The following is a 23,487-nucleotide window of genomic DNA, read 5'->3' as shown; positions in this document are numbered from 1 at the left end:
GTCATTGAAGCATGAAAAGCTCGGCGTATGCGATGACGCAGACGAGATTAGCGTACAAGCGCTTAATGTTGTTGTGCCAGCGACTTCTGCTAAAAGAGTCGGCATTCGGGCTCTTATCAGTCGGAAGAATCATCACGTCTATTAATTGTTCTCCTCGTGCTGGCAATAAGCTCGGCACAACGACAACAGTACCCAAATGGACAACTAAATGCAGGACTGGGCCTAAAAGAAAAACATGTTTTTTGCAATGCTATGCCAATATGAAAGAGAGCAACGACTGCACCCCCATAATAATAAACAGCAAGTTTATGCTAAAAGAAAAAGCTCCCTACCCCCTCCCTCGCAGCCTTGTCTCTTCTGATAAAACACACACAGGCACACGCACGCACGCACACACACAGGCACACGCACGAACACACTCCTCCCATAGCCTATATACAGCAGCTGAATTGACCCCCTCCCTCCAGCCTCCGCGCTCTCCTTTATTGAAGCCATGCAAAAGGTGCCTTTTTGGCCCCAAAACACACATAAACACAGCCCGTGTGCAAACTCCAAATGTTTTATTTCGGTGGAAGAGTGAGCCGCGAGGGCAAGAGCTCGGCATTGTAGCGAGAAAAGGGCTGAAGCGAGGCCGCCTCGGCCGCCTTGCTCGCATTACTCGCTTCCCATCCCCCACGTTCACATAGCAAAGTTCTGCTTGCTTTTGCAAGCGGCGCTGCTGTGTTCAAGGGCCGCGCCCGCGAGTCGGAAACGCGACAAGTCACACAATCAACGGCAAGCCTCTTTAAGTCATCGCTGCGCGCGTGGCTGGGTGGGCAGCTCAAGATTACTCCACCAGGTCTAGTGGTACTTGACATCAAAGCAGACGCAAATGAAATAGAGTGTAATGAGTTTGCAATCAGAAAATGTCAATACGAGTGCGTGTGTGTGCTATGTTGTTTTACATTCGTGGAAATGTGATGATATAGATCAGCTTGGACTTGCATTGTTCTTCTTTGGTCGTCCCAGATTAATGTTGGAACTTGAAAAGGGCTTTTTATCGAGTCAATTTTAATTGAGTATTGAGAAGTCGGATAGTCAGCGAAGGCAACGCCTCGGCGGCTGCTGCCATGAGAGCGGGAGGCAGGCAGGGAGCACGAATAAGCAGGAGGCGGAGGAGGAAAAAGAGGAGAAGAAAAGAGAACGAGAAAGAGTAGAAGAAGAAGAAAACCCAGAACAAGAAGAAGCAGCAGCACGGGGCGTCTGCTCCTGTTAATTACATTCTGACTAAAAGTCTTCTCCATCACAATTTCCATAAAAATTCACTTTACTCCCACCCACTGGCTACATTTTACAGGCCGGACACCACCCTCACTCTTCTTAAAAACTATCTCTACTGCTTTATTTCTCTTTTTACTGCACAGGTGAAATGGGCACACCATGTGTGGCTATTTTGCATTGAAATAGTGGCTAGTGGGGATCAAAGTGCTTGTAAACAATGAAATAACAGTGCCATGGAATATGAATAGAATTCAAAATCTTCACCGAGACCATAATTTTATAATAACAATAAAATCTTTTTTTACAGGGGGAAACTTTTACATTGAGAACCCTAAAATGATTTTTATTCAAATACATGTCCTTTTTTGTTTTCACGACCCCCATAGTATGTTTGGTGTTCCTAATAAAAGCCTGGGTTATTATATTTGATCTTAGATACAATTACACATTGAAAAATATGTCCTTTTGTTTTGCAAGAAAATATTTATTTGTTTTGCCTTAAGAAAACAACTTTCGATCAAGAAAAGAGAGGCAAGCAAGATTGTGAAAGCGCAGTGTAGTAAATGTAAACAATGTTTGTTCTCCTGCCGCAGTCCGGATCCAGTGTTGTTTTGATGGCGCCCGAATCCGCTTCCGGGTTTTGCCTGCCTCCTCGCCCCTCACTAAGATGGCTGTGTCTCGCGGAGCCTCGTGCTGGTTCGCTCGATTTCTCGCTCGCGCTCTACTTGTGCGTTAGAATCCCCCTTTTTCCCCTTTTTAAATACACTTAAAGGCGCCGGCAACACACTCGCACGCCCCCACTTTAGCCGTCTGCGTATTTTTCGCCCGATTTCCTCCGCCAAAACTTTCCCCCCTGTCCTTGTTTTTTTTTCTTCTCTTCCTCCCTCAAGTTGAAGCGGAGTCGCGGTGGATTTACCGGATACCGGTCCGGACGGAGGGCAAAACCGGGGGAAGGGGAGGGGGGGGATGAACCGGGACAACGGGTACGTGGTGTTCAACGCCGTTCTATTCAATGACTATTCGGGCTTTATTCGCGAGTGAGTCGCCTTGCTGAGAGAAAGGGGCGCTGTGGAAAGGAGCAGGGAGGCGAGAGAGGGGGGATATCATGGCCGCTCAGGTCGCCAGCGTCGCCTCTCTCAACGCGAGCCCGCCGTCCGAACTCAAAAAGCCGGATCGGGACTCGCAAGGCGAGTCGGCGGCGCCGGGGGAGAAGCAGCAGCAGCAGCAACAACAGCTACAGCAGCAACAACAGCAACAACAGCTACAACAGCAGCAGCTTCAACAGCAGCAGCAACAGCAGCAGCATGAGAACAAGGAAGCGGGCCCCGACGGCGCATCTCCCGGCCGAAAGGAACTGCAGGACGGCGGCGGCGACGCTACTGGGGGAGGAGGAGCAGCAGCAGGAGGAGGAGGAGGGGATCCTGACATGAAGAACGGCAACGGGAATTTGCCCAGGGTAAACAACAATAGCAGTAACCCCAACGATTCCGGCGGGCCCGAAGGAAATAACCATCCCGGCTTGGGACACCACCACGCGGGCCCCTTCCCACCTCCTCCTTACGGCTACAACCAGCACTACAGCCGGGGCCCTTTTCATCAACATGGCGGACAACAAAGCCCTGGCATGGCAGCTGCGTCGGGACCAGGCATGATGGAGCCTTACCCCGCCAATTCCCACGAACATGGCTACCCCAACCACTATAACAACTACGGCCCCTTCCAGGGCAGGACTTCGTATCAGGGTCAGGGCTACGGGGGCATGAGTTCCCCTCGGAACAACCAGCCCCCGGCGGCTGGGGTACAGCCAGGCAAGCAGCAGCAACAACAGCAGCAGCAGCCGCCACCACCACCACAGCCGCCGCAGCAGCAGCAACCGGCGGCAGCTGGAGCCGGAATGGCCGCTGCCTCCTATAACCAGAGGTACAACGTGGGAAGCCAACAGCCCACGTCGACGCCGACTTTAAACCAGCTGCTCACGTCCCCCAGCTTGGCTAGGAGCTACACAAACTACCCACAAGGAGACTACCACAACCAGGAAGGGGCTAGCAAGGCGGCGGCTTCGGCAGCTTCGGCGGCCGGGGACATGGCAGGCGGCTACAGTGGGGTTCATCCGGGTTGGCAACAAAGGGCCCACCACCCGCCTCCCATGAGCCCGGGGAACACCGTGCAAGCTCCCAACAGGAACCAGGTAAGCCCCCCCCACCACCAACACCACCACTACTCACCAAACTACCACGCTAAGCTAACCAGCCATTGTCTATGGAGCCAGAGCTCTAAAATGGCTGCCTCTCTTTTCACCCATCACCACCCTCCGCAATAGTGCTTCAGAGGGAGCTACGAGTCGTATATACACCGTAAAAAACACTTTTTTGGGCCGCTCGAGAGGTCCCGGCTTGCGGGGACGAGTTTGGCCAAGTACGGCAAAGAGTTTGGGCAGAATAAAGTGTGCGTTTAAAGAGCAAGGAGGTGATGTTGCTGTCTATCTGTTGTTGTTTTTTTTCTCGCTCTCCTCAGTCTTCGAACCTCCATTTAGTGCTTCACCTAAGGCTAACCGCGGCTTGTATCTCAGCTTTTTTTTACATACACAATGCCTCCTACGTGTTTATGGAACTTGTGTCAGTGTCTAAACGACGTAAATGACAACCGCGTACGTGGGGAAAAACATATTTGCATATTCATTAAGGAAAGAGCTAAGTGCTAAATGGTGCTAGCCGCTGCAAACAGAATTGCGTGTGTTGTGAAAATGGCCAGGCATTAAACGTTTAGCCCGGACCACGACGTGTGACGGGCCGTCTTTTTTATGCCCCTTATCGATTTTATTTCCACTCTCCGTTTCCCCTCCGTCCGCGTTGTCGCCTGGCTCGCTTGCACTCGGGCTAGGCGGAGATTGCCTTTTGCTTTGGGATTTGAATTATGGAGGTAAAAATCGTGCTGTCAGAGCCACAAGACAGTTGGTCTTAGGTTGACATGCGAGCCGAGATCTGATTGGCTGGCCGTCCCTCCGCTCTCGGCCATTTATAATTGAATCTAATGGAAAAAGGGCTGCAGCCTCACCACCGCCGCCCCCACGCTTACCCTCTTAATACTCCTCCACCAAACAAAATAGTGCCGATTCGACTCTTGTTTATGCTTTCTATTAAACGTTTACCTTCTTGCGATATTACGTTTCGGCATTTGTTTGTGAAGGTGAACAAACATAATCAACCTTAAAATACTTATTAGAGCAAGGGACTCGTTCTGCTTGTTATGTATAAAAACTTTATAAATAATGACCTGGCGTCCGCATAAGTGCATGTCACATTTTGTAGACAAAAATATACTTTTTTTTTCACAAAAACATATACATCATAAATATTTCAAATGTTGAAAAGCACTCATTATGGCCCTCACTGAGGATTTTTGTGTTGACTTTTTGAAATGAGCATCCAGCTAGCTCTATCTAGCAAGCCAGCACGGCTAACATTTTACTGTTGTAGCAGGGCAAATGCTAGCTAGCATGAAGTGGCTGTTGTTGTTTACTAACAGAAAAGGTGTCAGCCAAGTATCGTAGCATTTCTTTTTTCTTCTTTTTCTCCTTTGCCTCATTCGTTTACAAAAGCCTCATTGCTTTTCCTGGCGTCTCCCTTGAGTAACATTTTGCGCCTTTGTTTACTCGGCGCTTATGTCATTTGCACAGAAAGGCCACACTACTACAGGACATCATATACCATATCACTAAGACAAAACAAAAACACACACATTGTCTGACTGGCTACAATATTTGAGAATGAATTTTTTTGACCTTTTTCATTTTTATCTGTAAGAAATCACATCAGTAACGTCAGTGAGCACATGCATCTTCAACAGATAAACGCCGGCCATCGAAATTCGCCGGTGGCGTGCAAAAAGGGGAACCAAGCTACCAACGCACGCCGTCGGAGGAGGAGGAAGTTCACTCGGCGTGAATGCTGAGTAATGATTCTCCACGGGCCGCATGTGTGTGTGTGTGTGTGTTGAGACAACGCACGGTGGTGTGCACGTGCGCTGTCAGCGATACCCAAGGGGGAGGGGGGGATGTTTTGTCAATGATCTGGCTCTGCCCCTGACAGCTGTGTGTGTGTGTGCTTGCGTTTGTGTTTGTGGACGCTAGCGTTACGCTGCACTTTTTTTTACGGGAATCGCCCGCCACCGCCTCGGGAAGCTCCGTCACCCTCCACCCCCGTGGCCTTTGCGTCACTGGCCATTCATCTTTCTTAAGTGACACCCATCGACGTTGCCCCAAATCAGTTGACGTGGGTCAAGCCCAAAAGGGACCAAAAAATTGTCAAAATAGCGGGCGCGCTGACCAATCACCCAATGGGCAAATAGAATGGCCACGTGGTGCCAAATAGCACTACTTCACGTCTGTGATGAGCATTATTTTAGCGTTCAAACTTAAGCGGAGAAGCAATTTAGTGACTAAGAGCTTTAAGTGTATATTTGTGGCCAGGAAGATTCCCATCCTCTTGTGGCGGATCCTTTAAACGTTGCGGGGGAACAGCTGTTGCTGGCATCTGGCCCAGCCAAGTCACGGCACGCCACTCCTCCTCGTCACAGCGGCCCACTGGCACACACACACACACACACACACAATGAACCTTGTAGCGAGCCACCGAGTCACTGCGCGGTCAGCGGGTTGATGCGTCAGGACGCCAATCCCACCCATTATTATTACTTTGCCTGCTTTTGGTGGTTTCCTATTTTATTTTATTTTTGGCCAGCCGTGATTTTTGGGCGCCTCCCAAACACTTACTTGTGTCAATAGCAGTTCACCTTCATATTTTTTGATGCCACTGTTAAGTTGTTTTGAAGCTAAATGTCCCATTTGTATCCATCAAATCCTCTTGTACGCCTTCTTGACTTAATTGATACTAAAGGCGGATTGGCCAGATTAACGCTGGCTAACGCGCCTAAGGCATTTCCTCACGGCCACTTTGCTAAAGCGTCACACGGCAAGGACTTCCTCCAGAGTTGCACCATCCACCCGCGTCTACGCCAGTCGCCCTTTTGGAAACCACACTTAAAATGACCATAAAACGGACTCCCGCCACGCCGTCTCGGGCCGGGAAATCCCGTCTGGCCCATCCGTCCGTCCTTTCTTTAGCGGCAGGCGCATGGAGGCTCGGCCCGCGTTCGTGGCGTGCCAAGAGGCTTTGAGGCGGAACAATGGTGCGCGCCGTTGCGGATTAAATTAGCGGCGGTTGTTTATCGCCCTCCCCGTGGCCGTGGCGGGCGGCTGGGCTTGGGCCCATCTGCCGGGGTAGGCCCCGCCCCCTCCCCCCGCCGCCTTTTCCAAATTCCCCTTCCCCGCATCAGACGGCGGCGAGGGCGCTCGTAACACGGTACGTGGGCCCGCCCCGCCCGACCTCTCGTCGGGCTTTCCTTTATGCAGATTAGCCACGTGCTAATTGTGCTGATTTATTGGATTCCGGGAGGGGCGGGGGAGGAGTTTCCTCGGCGGGTGGTGTGGGCCACTGGCTGACAAATACACCATCCCGTCGGCCATTCTTGAATGCGCGCTTCCTGGTGAAAAAAGGGCGGGGGGGTTATAAGTGCAATAGCGGTCACGGGCTCGTTAGCGCCCCTCCCCCCCACCCACGGCGCTCTTGGTAACGACCCAAAGGAGAGTAGTAACACTTCTGTAAGTATTTTGTTGGAAGGTGGCCGCGGGGAAACCATGAAGTGGAATTGTTTATCTTGGTCCATGTGAACAGTGCCTTGACCCACCTGCCCCGCCCCCAAAAAGCAAGTTCCCCACGCAAATGGCCGCGTTGAAATCAAGTGGTTCATCCGGGCCACGTCCACTCTAGTGTATTTTCCACAATGAATTAGTTGCTCCAAAAAATGACAACAAACGGTCAAATTCAACCATTTTAAGGTGGGCAAAATCCGGTTGTCGGTGCCGAGCAGAAGGCTCTTTGCCCCGCCCCTTCGCTGTCCAACTATCTGTCATTCTTGGAAGGCCAAAAGGGGCGGAGCCCGCTGCTTTATTGAAAAGCAGGAAGCGCGAGGCCTGGCCCGGGTTCAAGCGACGCCACAGCTGGGACCCGTTACATTTTGGGCAGACTGCCCTCTCTCTCTCTCCGTCTGGCCAGCTATAAATAGCCCCCGTTGGTTGTCTGAGGAAAAGAGGGGGCTTTTTGGGGGGGGGGGGGGGGTCTTTGGATTGAAAAGCACGCACGCAGCGCCAATGAATAAGCGTGGGAAGCAAGGGAAGCTTTGTGTTTGCATCCCGAGGTCAGCCGGGGCAAAAGAGGTGTGGCGTCTTCAAAGCCGGCCGCCATTGTGGCTCTGGAGGTTGTTTTCTTTTCTCTTTTTTTCGCCACCCTGAGAAGTTTGTGGGAGGAAATCCAGCTTTGAATGATTTACCTTGGCGTGGTGACGTGGAAGGGATTCCCTCTTCGCATCATCTCTTTTTATGAGCTTGGACCCAGCTGACAGCCGGAACCGCTGCCTTTTACTCGCCAAAAAAGTCACTCCCTCCCTCCCTCTCCACGCGTGTGTCTCCAGTCGATGGGCGGGCCCAAGTCCAGCCACCGTTTTTTTCCTCTTTTTTTTTTTGGGTCGGTAACAGAATCCGCCCACTGGCACAATGAGTCTCCTGGCACAGTTGGTACGTCCCGTTCATTCATTGGCGGCCAATTTTTTTTCCCTTTTCCACCCGGCGAGTACATCCACTTTTTTCTCCTCCTCTTCCTCCTCTTGGCCGCCTCGCTGAGATATTTTGCAAATTCCATCGTGGTTCTGTTTTGATGTGCACGCCTGAGCATTTTTTTGGGGGGGGAATGGGAGATTGTCCATTTACGGGGGATAACGGTGATTTGTATTCATTCTTTTGGGGTCCCCCAGTTGTCCCAAATTGGGCTTTCACACACACACTTAGGCCATTTTGAATATTTACTGAGCAGGCTTCTCCCCCTTTCTTCTTTCAGCCCGCCAGCCCGATGGAGCAAGTGGGAAAGATGCGTGGGCAACCTTTCGGGGGCTCCAACCCGTACTCTCAGCAGCAGCCGTCGGCGCCACCGCCGCAACAGCAACAACAACAACAACAGCAGCAAGGGGGGCCCCCCGCCGCAGGGGCCGGACCCCAACAAGCCGGCTCCTATCCGGGACAGGGCTACGGACCCCCTGGCTCTCAGAGATACCCCATGGGGATGCAGGGTCGAACGGCGGGATCCATGGGCGGCGCCATGCAGTACGGCCAGCAGGTGGGTCTTTTGCTCTGTTGCTCCGTCTGACATGTTCTTATTTGACGTATTTTTTTTGTGGCCACAGATGTCAGGCTACGGACAGCAGGGGCCCGGAGGCTACGGGCAGCAGGGCTATTACGGCGGCCCCCCGCACCCGGGCCAGCAACAGTCATCTTACCCCGGGCCGGGCCAGGGAAGCGGGGGCGGCGGGGCTCCCTTCCCGCAGGCGGCCGGCCAGCACGGAGCCCCTTACTCCCAATCGCAAGGTCCTCCGGCGCCGCAGACGCCATACGCCTCGCCCCAGCAACAACAACAGCAGCAGCAGTCTGCACCGGGTCCCGTCCCGGGTCCCGCTCCTCAGAACCAGTCGGGCCAGCCCGGGTACCCGCCAGCCTCGGCGGCGGGTCAGCCGGCACGCCAGCAGACGCCGCCGGCGCAGCAACAACAACAACAACAACAAGGGTCAGCGGGGGCGGCGGCGCAACAAGCGGCAAGTCAAGCGACGCCATCCCAAGCGTCCGGCGGCCACGGGCAGCAGAGTCAGTCGTCTCCGTACTCTCAGACTCCGCCCCTGCCGCAGCAACAGCAGTCGCCCTATCAGAGGTTCCCGCCACCCCCACAGGTAGGTCACCCAATGGGAGCGCACCCATAGTAGCTTTCATTTTCTTCTTTACGCTTTTTTGCCATGAACTGCCACGATCCAGGGATGACTGTATATATATGTCTACTGATTTTTTTATTTGTTTTTGTTTGTGGACGAAACAGGAATTGTCCCAGGATTCTTTCAGCTCCCAGTCCAGCGCGCCTCCTTCCAACCAACCCATGCCTTCCAACAAGAGCAGTCAGGAGGACAGCATGCAGGGCCGACCGTCCAGTTTGCCGGTGAGCCTTTTTTTCCTTCTTATCTCTGGCGGGAAAGCCCTTTCCAAAATTCCCAGCGCCCCCAAACGCACCTTGGCCACGCGTCCCGTTTGACTTTTTGTGGCGCCCCCGCCTGGGGAAAGGCGCACGAGTAAGCAGATCATTAATGAGACACAATGAAAGCGGGTAAACCAGGCGAAACGGCGCCAGCCCTCCGTCGCCGCGGGAACCAAGAAGCGATAAGGAAGCCCCCCCCCCCTTCTGCCAATGAGGGATGCCCTCAGGATGCGCTTTATTTTCTCTCTTCTTTATTTATTGAAACTCCTCCGCAGGCTCAAGCGGCCACACTTGGGCTATTTTTACTTTTTCTGGCTCCGCCCCCCCTAGCCGTCTTAATGGGGATTCCCTATCTGTCCGGGATCTTTGATTGGTTTGAACTGGACGGAGGTTATCCGTCAAAACTGGGGTGGCTGCTAGCTAGCCAAAGTATGGCTAAAAACTCCAACTTATTTCTTTCCCCCGCATTTTTCCTGTCAGGCTTCACCTTTGGACTTTTGAAATGTTCACGACGCACCTGAAAAGTGCGCGTGGCGGGGAGGCTGGCGTCGCAGCCGGGGCGAAAAAAAGCAAAGCGGGCAACCGACGAGCCCAGCGAGTCTGACTGGTTCCCGCTTGTTTATCGCCCCAGGCTCGGGGACGCGCTACGCTCGACTGTTGAGTGCCATGTTTTCATGGGCTTTATTTGCCATGGCCAACGGTGTACGTCAAAAGAGTTGTGTGTTTCCAAAGAGATGGACCAAATGGAATTTTTGCCATACTTGTAGATTTGGCCATTGTCTCCGTTACCTTTATTGAGTTGATTTTTTTTTAAATCTGAGGTTGTTCCAGTCCCCCTGGGTAAATGATGGTCCATTTAATAAGGCGCTAGCTAACGCTAGCAGGGCTCCATGGCGGCCTCCACCGGACTCGGCGCTCCTGCGGCAGCTAAGCTTGTTTTTGCGACATGGCTGTGGAGCGCTCAGCCTGAGAAGGCCGGCCCACTTTCCTCCCTCCCTCCCTCCCACTCTCTCCCCTAGCCAGCTCACCCACCCGCCTCCCTGCCTTCTCATTTTTTTTCTCTTCTTGTTCTTCTTCCTCCCTCCAATATTACTTTGGTATTTTAGCTACCTTGTGTGGCTCTCATGCCGGTGCCACTCTTTTAAAATGGTGGCTTTCTTTCTTTCCGTCCATCCCCCCGCCCCTTTCCGTCCCTCCTTTTAGTAAATCAGCTTTCATAACGACGTACAGCAGCAGCAGCACAGCCTGGTTTTTGCCAGGCTGACTTATTCAGAGCGCGGGGCCGGCCCGTTTCCTGTTGCTATTCTGGGGCCCTCGCTGGCTTCCTGCGTCGTCGTCGACTTGTATTATTCAGCTTCCCGGGCGCCCAGCGCTATCACTCTGCCTCACTCCCTCCCTCCCTCCCTTTCTCTCTCTCTCTCTCTACCTTGTAATATGCAATTTTTAATTGACGTAGCGGGGAAAATTCAACGTGCTGACAAAGTGTGTGTGCTTTTTTGCCTTTTCCTTTTTTTCCTTCACGGGTTTGTCGGGACCAATCCCGGCTCCGGTGTGAGCCGCCACACACAACACCGTCCCCCCCACCCCCTCGCCTGCCTACTTTGCCGCTCACTCTGCCGCGCCCCTCCCCTCCCTTCTCGTCCCCTCCCCTGGCTTGTGCCTCCATTTGTGCTAGGCTGAGCTAGTTTTGCAGCAGCACAAAGACTGTGGCTGACTGCAGCACTGTCTGTCCATCCGTCCCCCTTTGGACGTTAAACACCCCCCCCCCAGAGGGTCCCCACAATGAAATTAGCCCTCCGTCGGGCAAATAAAGGCCAGGCTACATAACTCCCCCCATCCCCCCTTGCTAGATATGAGGTGATTTTTGCAGCGCCCTCTAGACACCCGGAATGTGTGACAGCAGCGAGGGGAGGGGCCACGCAGGCTGGCTGGCTGGCTGTAGCGCCCTCCTCCCCTCACACACACATGAATGTACAAGACCACCATCCCTCCCTCCCCATGTACATCTCCCTGAGGCCCCTCCATCTCTCAGCTCTCTCTCTCTCTCTCTCTCTCTCTCTCTGAAGGCCAAAGCACCCCAGCGAGGCAGGCTGGGCATCTGCCTTCCTGCCTGCCTCCCTCTGGCTGGGGCATCTGTGTTGTCCCCTTGTCTGGGACTCCCAGTGACCATTGTGATAGTGACAAAAGCCCCCCCAATAAACACACACCCACACCCACACAAATGCAATCTCCACACTATTCACAGCAATCAGAACCCCCTCCCACGCAGACACACTCCCTCCCTCCCTCCCCCACTCTCTTTCGCTCTCTCTCCATTGGGCGACAGGCAGACTGCTGCAGTGTTTGTCCCACCTACCAGCCCCCCCCCCCCTCCCTCCCCCAACCCTCCTGCTGAGAACTCCAATTAGTCTAAAGTGGAGCGTTTAAAGAGTAAAACTCCCTTACTTTTTTTTTGATCCCAATTCTCACCTAAGCCAAAAAAAAGATCCCTTTTCATGTTCTTTTTTGAAGCTTTTTGCTGCTTTTCACTTGATATAAATGGGCCCACGTGCTTGGCGGCGGGCGGGCGTCATGGTGACCTCTGGGGCGTGGCCCTTGCACCCACGTGACGCCAATCTCAATCAATTTGCTGTTTTTTTCCGTGTTCAGAGTCAGTGTTGGATGTGAAACGGCACTCTAATGGCTGAGGCCCGGTCTGGTCCAACCCGGTCTTAGCTTCTCCTCCTTTCTCCGCCACTTGGTTTCCTCACGGTGGAATGGGAGTGCCCCCTTATGGTTGAGCTCAGCCTTGCAAAGCCCGGCGCCCGCCCGGCCCATCGGGGCCCGCCCGACCAGGGCCCTCCCAAACTTTGGGCCGCCGACTCTGGGGCTCTTGGCCGCCGTCCCCGACCTCGGGAGACCCCGAGGCGAAGGCGGCCGGCCAGACGGGCCAACGGAAGCGCCACGGGGCCAGATGCGGCTCCGCCCCGCTTTGCAAAGGCTCGGCCGAGTGTGTGATTGAATAAGTGGCGGCGTTTGATGCGCCGTCCGGGCTTCTTCTTGCTCTCCTTTTGGAGAAGCTTGACTGCGCAGTGACCCTGGCGAGCCGGGAAGAGTGGGGAGGAGGGAGGGGTGCCGAGGCTCTGGAGCACGTGGATGGCCGTAACCATGGCAGCCGCGGAGACGCCAGCCCTCCCTCTTATGTAGAGTGTTTTTTTTTTCCTTCTTTTTTTTCGTAGGCAGGCAGCAGACGGCTTGACTGACAGGTGAACTCTCACCGGGTCACGGCGGGCATTAGAACAGCAGTTTTAGTTCCACGACGGCTTTGTGTCACACATTCCAGATATGTGTCATTATCTCAAGGCCGCCCGCCGTTTACTTTCTGCTCCCACAGGCAAAAAAAAAATATTAGAGAGAGAGAGAGAGAGAGAGAGGCTGGCTCGGCAGACTAATGGCTCGACTGACTCAGTCAAGTCATCTGCAAATGGAATACATTAAGGCAGGCAGGCAGGCGCATGACTCAGGAGATGCCAAGTACGCCACCACTGGCCCGCGTCCACACAAGGGTAATTGCTATACCCCCCCCCCCCCCCCCCATTCTCCCCTCTCTGGATATTCTGGACCCAGGTCAGTCCGTCCGGTTTCCAGACGTCCACAGACGGCACAAAATGGCGGCCACAGTCTGGACGTCCCAATGCAATTCCCATCTAATTAAGACGCCGGGATATCACGGCCATTGACAGCGCGGCCAATGAGGAGCCGCCCCTAACTTCCCCACCCCTCCCTGCCAGATCGCTCCATCCTCGCCGTCCGGGCTTGTGCAGTCAGCAAAACGGGAACAAAAATCGATAGCTGCAGAGTGGGAGTGTAGAAAAGAAGGTGAATGTGGCTCGGCGTGCACTGGATAGCGGCCATTTACGGTCACTGACGACCTACCGGATGGGGGGAAAAAAAGAGCTTTTTGAGTTTGACATTGCTTGGATTTTAGCATTAAGGTGTGGGAGATGTCAGTTGTATGTTCACGCGTGCCATTTGGGGGGGTGGGGGGGCTTGGCTTGTTTAGTCATTGTGGGAAGAAGGAGGAGGAGGGTTAATGAGCGCATAGTGAATGGGTGTCTCGCTCTCTCTCTCTCCCGTCTGTGGTTCCTCCTCCACGGGGTCACATCCCAAAAATAGCAACGGGCAGCGTTTCAAGTGCAAAAAGCGCCGCAGCCGGCCTCTCGCAATGGTGTGAAATTTCTATGGGAATTGTTGGCCAGCATCCAAGGCCTGCTTTCCCCTCCTCCTCCTCTTCCTCCTGGCTTCCCCTCCCACCCCCCCCCCCCCCCCCTCCCTCCCTCCCCGCTTCCTCCGACGTGACTGGCAGATGAGCTTGCATTTCTGAGCAAGCACGCCGTCTCCACGTGAGCGCCGGCCACGTAAACAGCGGCCTTCCCTGTTGGCACGGCTTTGACTCAAAATGACGCCATGACGGAGCCAAATACCATAGATTTGACCGTAAAGTGCCACCATCCCTCCGTCTCAAGATTAGGTTTAAATGCCAAAGGCTTACTACGGGTGATTAATTGTTACCTAGAATGGAGAGAAAAAAAATGTAAACAAAAAAAAATTGTAACAATGTACTTTTCTTTTTTTTTCTCGATGGGCGCCCCCTCTCGGTGGCTCCCAGGATTTGTCGGGCTCCATCGACGACCTCCCCACCGGCACGGAGGGCGCCCTGAGCCCGGGCGTCAGCACCTCGGGGGTGTCCAGCAGCCAGGGGGAGCAGAGCAACCCCGCCCAGTCGCCTTTCTCGCCGCACACCTCGCCGCACCTGCCGGGCATCCGCGGGCCCTCGCCGTCGCCCGTGGGCTCCCCGGCCAGCGTCACGCCCTCCCGCAGCGGCCCTCTGTCCCCCGCCGCCGTGCCAGGTAAGACAATGTTATTTTTTTCCACCGTCTTTTGGCGCCCCCCTTTTTCTCACCGTGACCCCCGTGTGGCGCCGACAGGAAATCAGATGCCTCCCCGGCCGCCCAGCGTCCAATCGGACGGCATCATGCACTCTTCCATGAACCCGTCGGCCATGGGCCAAGACAGGGGTGAGTGCGCGGCGTCAAGTCATGGGCGGAAGGCCCCAAGGAATGACCTTTGACACTGGTGGTTGCCTTCCAGTGTACATGCGCAACCCTCAGATGCCTCCTTACGGGTCCCCGGGACAAGCTGGCTCCGCCTTATCTCCACGCCAGTCTTCGGGGGGTCAGATGCACAGTGGAATGGGCGCCTACCCCCAGAACAACTCCATGGGAAACTACGGCCCCCAGGGAGGCCAGTACGGCCCTCAAGGTGACACATTCATTCCCTTCTTGCACTTTTCCGCCATTTTGACCATCTCTAATCTACTCGGCAGGCTATCCCAGACCGCCCGGCTACTCGGGGATGCCCAACGCCAACTACCCCGGCGGTCCCGCCATGGGCGGTGGGCCGCCCTACGGAAACATGGCGCCCGGCGGGGGGCGAGTGGGGCCCGGGCAGATGGGCGCCAGGCCCTACGGCCCCGGAATGGGCTCCAACGTGGGCGGCATGCCGCCTCAGGTGGTGTCGGGGATGTGCCCGCCGCCGGGAATGAACAGGAAGGACGGTGGCGGCGGGGGCGGACCCTCCATGCACCACGGAGCCCCCAACTCTATACACAACAGGTGAGCTCTTGAACGAGACGGGTGGGGTTGGTGGACGAGGCGCGCTTTTGTTATTGTCATTGTTGTGATGGGAAAAAGGGAGCTTTGTATGTTGTTTCTCAGCGTCGGTTTCCTCAACAGACCACCCGGCTACCCCATGTCTCAAAGCATGATGGGTTCGGGTTCTCCGTACGGCCCGGCCATGAACAGCATGCACGGCATGATGAACCAAGGGGGTCCGGGTCCGTATCCCATGGGGCCCAACATGGGCAACAACAGCCCAGGTGAGGAGGCTTACTTTTGCAACTAGAAAAAGTCTCCATTCTTCGAAAACTCATGAAGTTAAATGCAATTGCACTTGTCTTTTAGGAATGCCTCCCACTTCCGACTTTGGCATGGACAAAATGAACCAGGCCCAGAAAATGAACAACAAGGTGGACGTGCCCCCCAAGACGGAATCCAAAAAGGTGGGTGCGCCCGTCCTCCTTCCTTTGCGGCGCGAGACCGACTGTGAGCCATTTTTTTCCCTTCCCTCCGCCCCTGGTAGAAATCCAGTTCTTCTACCATCACCAATGAGAAAATCACCCGTCTGTACGAGCTGGGTCCCGAACCCGAGAGGAAGATGTGGGTGGATCGCTACCTGGCCTTCACCGAGGAGAAAGCCATGGGCATGAACAACCTCCCCGCCGTGGGCCGCAAACCGCTGGACCTCTTCCGGCTCTACGTGTCCGTCAAGGAGATTGGCGGCCTCACCCAGGTATGCCCCGCCCGCCCCGACCACCGACCCGTGTTTGTAACCGTGTTGCCTTCCAGGTGAACAAGAACAAAAAGTGGCGTGAATTGGCCACCAACCTCAACGTGGGCACGTCCAGCAGCGCGGCCAGTTCCCTAAAGAAGCAATACATCCAGTGTCTGTACGCCTTCGAGTGCAAGATCGAGCGCGGCGAAGAGCCGCCCCCCGACTTTTTCAACACGGACAACAAAAAGAACCAGCCCAAGATCCAGCCGCCCAGCCCCGGTGAATATTTCTTTACTTCTTGACTTTTTTTCAACGTTGAATGGGCGGGGGTTGGGACATTGGGCTTGAGGATTTTCTGTGCCTAGCAAGCCTTCCAACTGACTGACAAACTTGAAGCATCGGGGGTTGGGTTGAAACAAGCACCTGACGGCAATCCACTGATTGCACGTGCAGGACACTTAGTATTGAGGAAAGCTTTCCTCTTTATGAAAAGCTACACATTGTGGAATACAGTTTGAAATGAACGCCTACTATTATGGGCTGCAACGCCTTTATATCACATTAAAAGCCTTTATTGTCATCAATACAGTGTCATGAAATGGGTGAAAATATTATTCATAAAAGGTGCTCTTAAATGAGTCAAAATGGTCATAAGTCAAAATGCTTTGATGGCCAATGTTTTCAATAGGTCCAGAAAAAATCTTGGACTGGCTTTGACAGTTTATAGCAGACAGAGTGGCTTTGCAAAGGTGACATAGGCACATACATAGGTGCAAAAGTGGAATGGACGGGGGTTGGGTCACTGTGGGTGGAGGATGGGAGCAGGCAGCTTTTGCTTCAAGTCATCGTCCAGCACCGACCGACCGAGCTGAGAAAGTTGAAGCAACGGGGGTTGGGCTGAAACAAGCACCTGACGCCACTCCACTGATTGCACTTGCAGGACACCTAGTATTGTGGAATGCTTTCCTCTTCATGGAAAGCTACACATTGTGGAATAGTTTGAAATGAAAGCCTACTATTATGGGATGCCACACTTTTATATCAAATTAAAAGCCTTTACTATACTATATTGTCATCAATATAGTATAATGAAATGGGTGAAAATATCATTCATAAAAGGTGCTCTTAAATGAGTCAAAATGGTTTGAAATAGGTAAAAAAAATGAATTGGCTCTTGATAGTTTATAGCAGTCAGGGATGGGAGGCTTTGCAAAGGTGACAAAGGCACATATACATAGGTGAAAAAGTGGAATGGACGGGGGTTGGGCCGTTGTGGGTTGAGGGTGGGGAGGCAGCAGATTTTGGTTCGAGTCATCCCGCACCGATCGAGCTGACCAACTTGGAACCAGTGGGGGTTGGGCAAGAGAAGCACCTGACGACAATCCACTGATTGCACTCGCAGGACACATAGTATTGCGGAATGCTTTCCTCTTTATGAAAAGCTACACTTTGTGGAATACAGTGGTATCTTAATTCGTTCCCAGCTCATATGTGGATATTCACATAACTGGAGACCGGTGTATCAATCAAGGCCAAGCCTGACATTTGATCATTTGTATTTTTTTTTATTTAAACTTGAATTTCAAATGTCTTTCACTAAGGTGACCTGCCCAACCACATTCATGCTCAAACTAGTGAGGCCAACGCCATAACCACTTCACCACCATTATTTTAGCCAATCCAATCGTTCTCCCAGTGCAATGAATGGCAATATGGCAGAGGGTTTCCTTTACATCAGGAGGCTTGTCAGAGGGGGGGTTGCGGGGGGTGCCGTGGCTCATATTCAGCGTCTGATTGCTGCATGGCCTGAGGCTACAAAGGCAACGTTCCCTTGAGATTAGACCTCAGCCACAAATGATGAATGGAGGAGGGGGGGTGCCGGGGATGCTCCGGCGTGTAAAAGTCACACAATTTCTCTGACTCTAAACACACACACACACACAAAATCCCGCCTCCCCCCTTTCCTCTCTCTTGTAGAAGGGAAATCCCCGCCGGGGGAAGGGGGGGGGGGCAAGCAAGCGAGCCGGTGGGTGCGTGAGGGTGCGAGGGAGTTGCGCGGCGGTGACGCCAGACATTGTGAATAAGCGTAACCTGGCGCTGACCCCGGCGCAGCGCCCGCGTATGCCATTTAATGAATGGGAAGCGGTGAGTCATGGCACTTGGACGGGAGGGAGCGCCGTGGCACAGGAAATACAATAAGTCGAATTACTGGACGGCCCACCGGGGGGTCGTTGGTCAACGTCAGGGGGGTGTGGCGGTTTGCTTCCGGGGCTGGGGATGAATCCGTCCAGTTTGTAATGCGCTTCTTGTTTTTTGTCATTTTTGCAGCCGGTTCGGGATCGCTCCAAGGACCGCAGACTCCTCAGTCCACCAGTAGTTCCATGGCCGAGGGAGGAGAACTGAAGCCGCCCACGCCGGCTTCCACGCCTCACACGCAAATGCCTCCCATGCCAGGCGCCAGGTACGAACCGGCGGACACAAACCATCCATAAACAGTCCATTAGACATTGTTGATCATTTAACTACCTAGATACCCTAGTTTTTTGGATTATTCATTGAAACTGTATTTTTTGTAGGAGTAGCGTCAATCTTCAGGACCCCTTTGCGGACGGCGGCGACCCGGCCTTTTCCAGGAGGAACACCATGACCCCCAACTCGCAGAACTACCAAGCGGAGATGATGGGTCGCATGGGCCCTTACGAATCCGCCAAGGACCCCTTCGGCGGCATGAGGAAAGGTAAACGGAGACGACCCCAATCGCCATCCCACCCACCCGTCGGACATAAACTGATGCTTTTTTTTTGGACTTTTTTTGAAGCCGGAGAACAGTTCATGTCGCCCAGTCCCAACAGCGCCATGGCGGAACAGTACAACCGAGGCCCGCCGGGACCCATGGGACCTCTGCCCATGGGCCAGAGGCAACAGTACCCCTACGGATACGACCGCAGGCAAGAAGGCGGCGGCATGGGTCCTGGTGGTGGCGGCATGGGCCCTGACGGTGGCGGCGGCGGCGGCGGCGGCGGCATGGGACCCGGGCCCGCTCAGTCCAACATGATGCCTTCCGGAGCCGAGGCCGGCATGTACTCGCCCGGACGACCGCCGCCCCAGCAAAGGTGAATGCACGACAAATACACTATTAGAGCATTTTCAGCAACTTGGAAAAATGGCGGCTCTGTAAACAGAAGTCATTAAATGTTTTTAAAGTGTTGCTAAAGTGTCTTAAAAAAGCATTGAGTTTCATACTGATTCTGGTTGAAAAGAATCCAAGGTGGACTGAAATGTCTTGTTCTTTCTTTTTTAGACACGACTCCTATGGCAATCAGTACCCCGGCCAAGGCGCGCCCCCTGGCGGCCCGTATCCCAACCAACAACCAGGAATGTATCCCCAGCAGCAAGCGGTAAGGACGCCATGAAGAAATGGATTATAGAAAGTTTGGTCAGTTTAAAAAAAGAAATCAAAAGGTCTAAAGTGTCTACTCCCCGACAGAACTACAAGCGTCCCGTGGACGGCGTCTACGGCCCCCCCGCCAAGCGCCACGAGGGGGAAATGTACAACGTGGCTTACAGCGGGCAGCAGCCCCCGGGACCCCAGTCGTCGGGCCCCCAGGGCCCGCAGGACATGTACAATCAGTACAACGCCTACCCCGGCGGGGAGCGCCGGCCCCCGGGCGCGCAGAATCAGTTCCCTTTCCCCTTCGGCGGGCGGGACCGCGGCCCGGCGCCCGTGGGGCCCAATTCCCAGTCGCCCATGCCCCCGCAGATGATGGGCAGCCCGGTGCCCTCGGGCCCCGACGGCCCCCAGGGGCCGGTGTGGCAGGGGCGCAACGAGATGGGCTACCCCAACTACCACAACCGGCCGGGCCCCCCCTCGGCCCCGGGCCAGGGGCCGGCCTACCACGGCATGAACCGGCCCGAGGAGATGATGGCGTCGGAGCAGCGCGCCAACCACGAGGGCCCGTGGGGCGGCCACGTCAACCAGCGTCAGGCGGCCTTTGGGCCGGGCGCGGCGGGCCCCCCCATGACCAGGCCCCTGCCGTCCACTTACCCGACGGCGCAGAACCACATTGCTCAGGTGTCCAGCCCGGCGGCGCCGGTGCCCCGGCCCATGGAGAGCCGGACGTCGCCCAGCAAGTCGCCCTACATGCACCCGGGGGGCATCAAGGTGCAGAAGGCGGGGCCCCCGGTGCCGGCCTCCCACATCGGGCAGGCCCCCGTGCACCAGCCCATGATGCGGCGGGACGCCGGCTTCCCCCCCGGCTCCGTGGAATGCTCCCAAGCGCTCCTCAAGCCGCGCCGACGCCTCACCATGAAGGACATCGGTAGGGTGACCGCTCTTAATCCATTCTATCGACTTGGTGGATGGGGAACATATGCCGTATATATCTAAGAATGATTGGTCAAAAGTTTTTTTTTTGAAGAAGAAGAAGCCAAACAAATGTGTCTCTTTTCCCATTCAGGCACGCCGGAAGCGTGGCGTGTGATGATGTCACTCAAATCGGGATTACTGGCCGAGAGCACCTGGGCCTTGGACACCATCAACATCCTTCTCTACGATGACAACAGCATCACCACCTTTAACTTGTGCCAGGTAAATTCTGCTTATTGGAGGGGCAACTTGGAGTCGGAAAATAATGCCAGCCGCCACTTTGTTCGCAGCTACCGGGATTCCTGGAGCTGGTGGTTGAGTACTTCAGAAGGTGCCTGATCGAGATCTTCGGCATCCTCAAGGAGTACGAGGTGGGCGACCCCGGCCAGCGCACCCTCCTGGACCCCGCCGCCCAAGACTCGGACGCCCCCGAGGGGGACTCGGACGAGGAGGAGGAGGAGGAGGAGGCCAGGGCGCGAGTAAAGGAGGAGGTGGAGGAGGACGAGGAGGACTGGGACGAGGAGGAGAGCGAACAAGGCGAGGACGCCGGCTCGGGCTCTTCCCGGGACGGCGAGAAGCCCCGGCAGGCCAGCAAATTCGACAAGCTCCCCATCAAGGTGGTCCGCAAGAAGAACCCCTTCCGGGCCGGGCGGGAGTCCCGGGCGGGACCACGGCAGAGCTTCGACAGCGGCCTGCTCCACTGGAGCGTGGGCGGCGGCGACATCACCGAGCACATCCAGACACACTTTGAGAGGCGCTCGGAGCCCCGGCCTCGGCTCCGGGTCCGGGCCCCGGCCTCCGTCCCGACCCCGGCCACCGCCGACGACCCGGTCCCGTCCACGCGGCCCTGCTCGGAGGAAGGCGAGGATTTGGACAAGTCCCCCCCATTGGGCGTCAACCCCGAGCGTCAGAGCCGGCGGCGCAACAGGGCCAAGATCCTGGAAGACGAGCCGCACAGCAAAGACGAGACGCCGCTGGGCACGCTGTCCGACTGGCAGGACTCGCTGGCGCGCCGCTGCGTGTGCGTCTCCAACGTGGTGCGCGGGCTCTCCTTTGTGCCGGGAAACGACCAGGAGATGTCCAAGCACCCGGGCCTGCTGCTGCTCCTGGGCCGCCTGGTCCTGCTGCACCACCGGCACCCCGAGCGCAAGCAGGCGCCCGTCACCTACGAGAAAGAGGAGGAAGAGGAGGGGGCGGCGGCGGTGCGCCACAGCCGCCGTGATCAGCGCCAGCACCACCACCAGCAGCAGCGGCGCCAGCGCCACCACCACCACCACCAACGCCAGTGCGACGAGTGGTGGTGGGACTGCCTGGAGGCCCTGCGGGAGAACTGCCTGGTGACCCTGGCCAACATCTCGGGCCAACTGGACCTGTCGCTCTACTCGGAGAGCATCTGCCTGCCGCTGCTGGACGGCCTGCTCCACTGGGCCGTGTGCCCCTCGGCCGAGGCCCTGGACCCCTTCCCGGCGCTGGGGCCGCACGGCTCGCTGTCGCCGCAGAGGCTGGTCCTGGAGACGCTGAGCAAGCTGAGCGTGCAGGACAACAACGTGGACCTGATCCTGGCCACGCCGCCCTCGCCCCGCCTGGAGAAGCTGTACGGCACGCTGGTGCGGCTGGTGGGCGAGCGCAAGGCGGCCGTGTGCCGCGAGATGGCCGTGGTTCTGCTGGCCAACCTGGCGCGGGGCGACGCCCTGGCGGCCCGTGCCATCGCCGTGCAGAAGGGCAGCGTGGGCAACCTGCTGGGTTTCCTGGAGGACAGCTTGGCGGCGGCGCAGTATCAGCAGAGCCCCGGCGCCCTGCTGCAGATGCAGGCGCAGGGCCACCCGCCCGAGCCCACCAGCGTGGACATGATGAGGCGGGCGGCGCGGGCCCTGCACGCGCTGGCCCGGCTGGAGGACAACCGCTGCGAGTTCACGCTGTACGAGTCGCGGCTGCTGGACGTGTCCGTCTCGCCGCTCATGAACTCCACCGTGTCGCAGCTCATTTGCGACGTGCTCTTCCTGGTGGGACGTTCGTGACGGCGCCTTGGACCACTTGGGCTTGATTTTTCAGTTTTTTTTAAAAAAAAGTTTTTTTAAATTTTTATTTATGCAAAAATCACCTCCCAACCCACCCTCTTCCTCCCCGACCGCGAAAAGGAAGGAATACCATGAAGTAGAAAGATGAAACCCTAAGAGGCGAAAGGAACAGGACCCACCCACTCCAGCACCCCCCACCCCAAAAGAACCTGCGCTTATAGCCCTGAAAGGACTTGTTTTTTAATGAAAAAAAAAAATCCAGGAAAAAAAATAACTGTAACCAAAGTTGCTGTTTCGTTTACAGTCAGTTTTGGGGATGCTTGCTTTCTGACCCCCCCTCCACCCCCAAGGACTCTGAATCGCTGGTAAAGCTCAACGCCCCCACCCCAGTCCCCCCTTTCCCCTACACACACACACAGGAACCACATCATTTGGGGGGCGGACGTATGTGCTCTACTGTGCAGTAGATTGTAGGACTGTATTTTCTTTTTTGGCCCCTCCGCCCCGCCCACTTCCCTGTACTGTACACCTTCAAAGAAAGTGTCGACATACTGTAATAATACTGTTTCACACTGAGATACGCCGACTGGGCAGCAAACTGTAGTTTTTATGTCAAAAGCGACGATGATGATGATGATGGCTGACCCCCCCCCCCCCCCCCCCCCCCCCTTCCCCTCAGAGTACGGTGAACCTACTACAACGCCCCGACCTCTTCTTCTTCTTCTCTTCTTTTCGTCCCTCGATTGTATGACTTGTAGTCGGACCGGTCCTCGGCTGCTTTGTACATAAACTGCCATGTTGTACATTAAGGACACGCCCCCTCCTCTCTGCCCCTCCCCCTTTGCGTTCTCAATTCTGTGGCTTCACCGTTTTTAAAAATGACCACTTAACAACACACAAGACTGTCTGGTGCGGCTGTAGAGAATTTAACAGAAAAAAATCATGTCTGAATAACAACTAGACCTTGATGAAGAAAAATGTTTTATTTTTTTTCAGTGATGCGAATTCTGCATATTTGTATTTCAGATGTAGCTAAAAACTTGATGTAAATTCCCCCTCCTGTCCTATTTTTCCCCCTAGCCCCATTGCCCTTTTTTGCCTCAATGAATATCATTTATTCAGTATCAAATCTTTATACTATATGTTCCACGTGTTAAGAATAAATGTACATTAAATCTTTCTAAGAGCTCTTTTGTGGATATATTCCCTAATGTGTGGAAATGATTTCATGGTCAGTGTGGGGCGAAATTTTTACATTTTTATGTAATGGAAACGTGTTTTAAATCATGTTTTGACCACGAAATGTTTCACGCTTAACAAGTTGCAAGTTAGGCTTGCTCCTACT

General features: G+C 55.0%; 1 protein-coding gene across 2 annotated transcripts; it reads left to right on the top strand.

Annotated features, from left to right (window-relative positions):
• Positions 1-1,864: 1,864 nt before the first annotated feature.
• Positions 1,865-23,321, top strand: arid1ab (AT-rich interactive domain 1Ab). Of its 2 annotated transcripts, XM_077743210.1 has the most exons (20): positions 1,865-3,180; positions 3,247-3,448; positions 8,211-8,486; positions 8,554-9,090; positions 9,234-9,350; positions 14,035-14,275; positions 14,354-14,443; positions 14,517-14,687; positions 14,752-15,040; positions 15,161-15,303; positions 15,389-15,486; positions 15,567-15,776; positions 15,833-16,037; positions 18,087-18,219; positions 18,335-18,495; positions 18,577-18,871; positions 19,060-19,156; positions 19,246-20,077; positions 20,216-20,346; positions 20,415-23,321. In XM_077743210.1, the coding sequence occupies exons 1-20, from the start codon at positions 2,366-2,368 to the stop codon at positions 22,140-22,142; spliced, it is 6,771 nt and encodes a 2,256-aa protein (XP_077599336.1). In that variant the 5' UTR covers positions 1,865-2,365; the 3' UTR covers positions 22,143-23,321. The 2 variants fall into 2 exon arrangements, with proteins under 2 accessions (XP_077599336.1, XP_077599335.1); XM_077743209.1 differs by having other exon boundaries at positions 1,865-3,448.
• The last annotated feature ends 166 nt before the right edge of the window (positions 23,322-23,487 follow it).

This window comes from Stigmatopora nigra, chromosome 21, assembly GCF_051989575.1.
Source record: "Stigmatopora nigra isolate UIUO_SnigA chromosome 21, RoL_Snig_1.1, whole genome shotgun sequence".
Lineage (NCBI taxonomy): Eukaryota > Metazoa > Chordata > Actinopteri > Syngnathiformes > Syngnathidae > Stigmatopora > Stigmatopora nigra.
The sequence above is the reverse complement of the archived record's forward strand: the minus strand, read 5'-3'. Positions and strand labels throughout refer to the sequence as shown.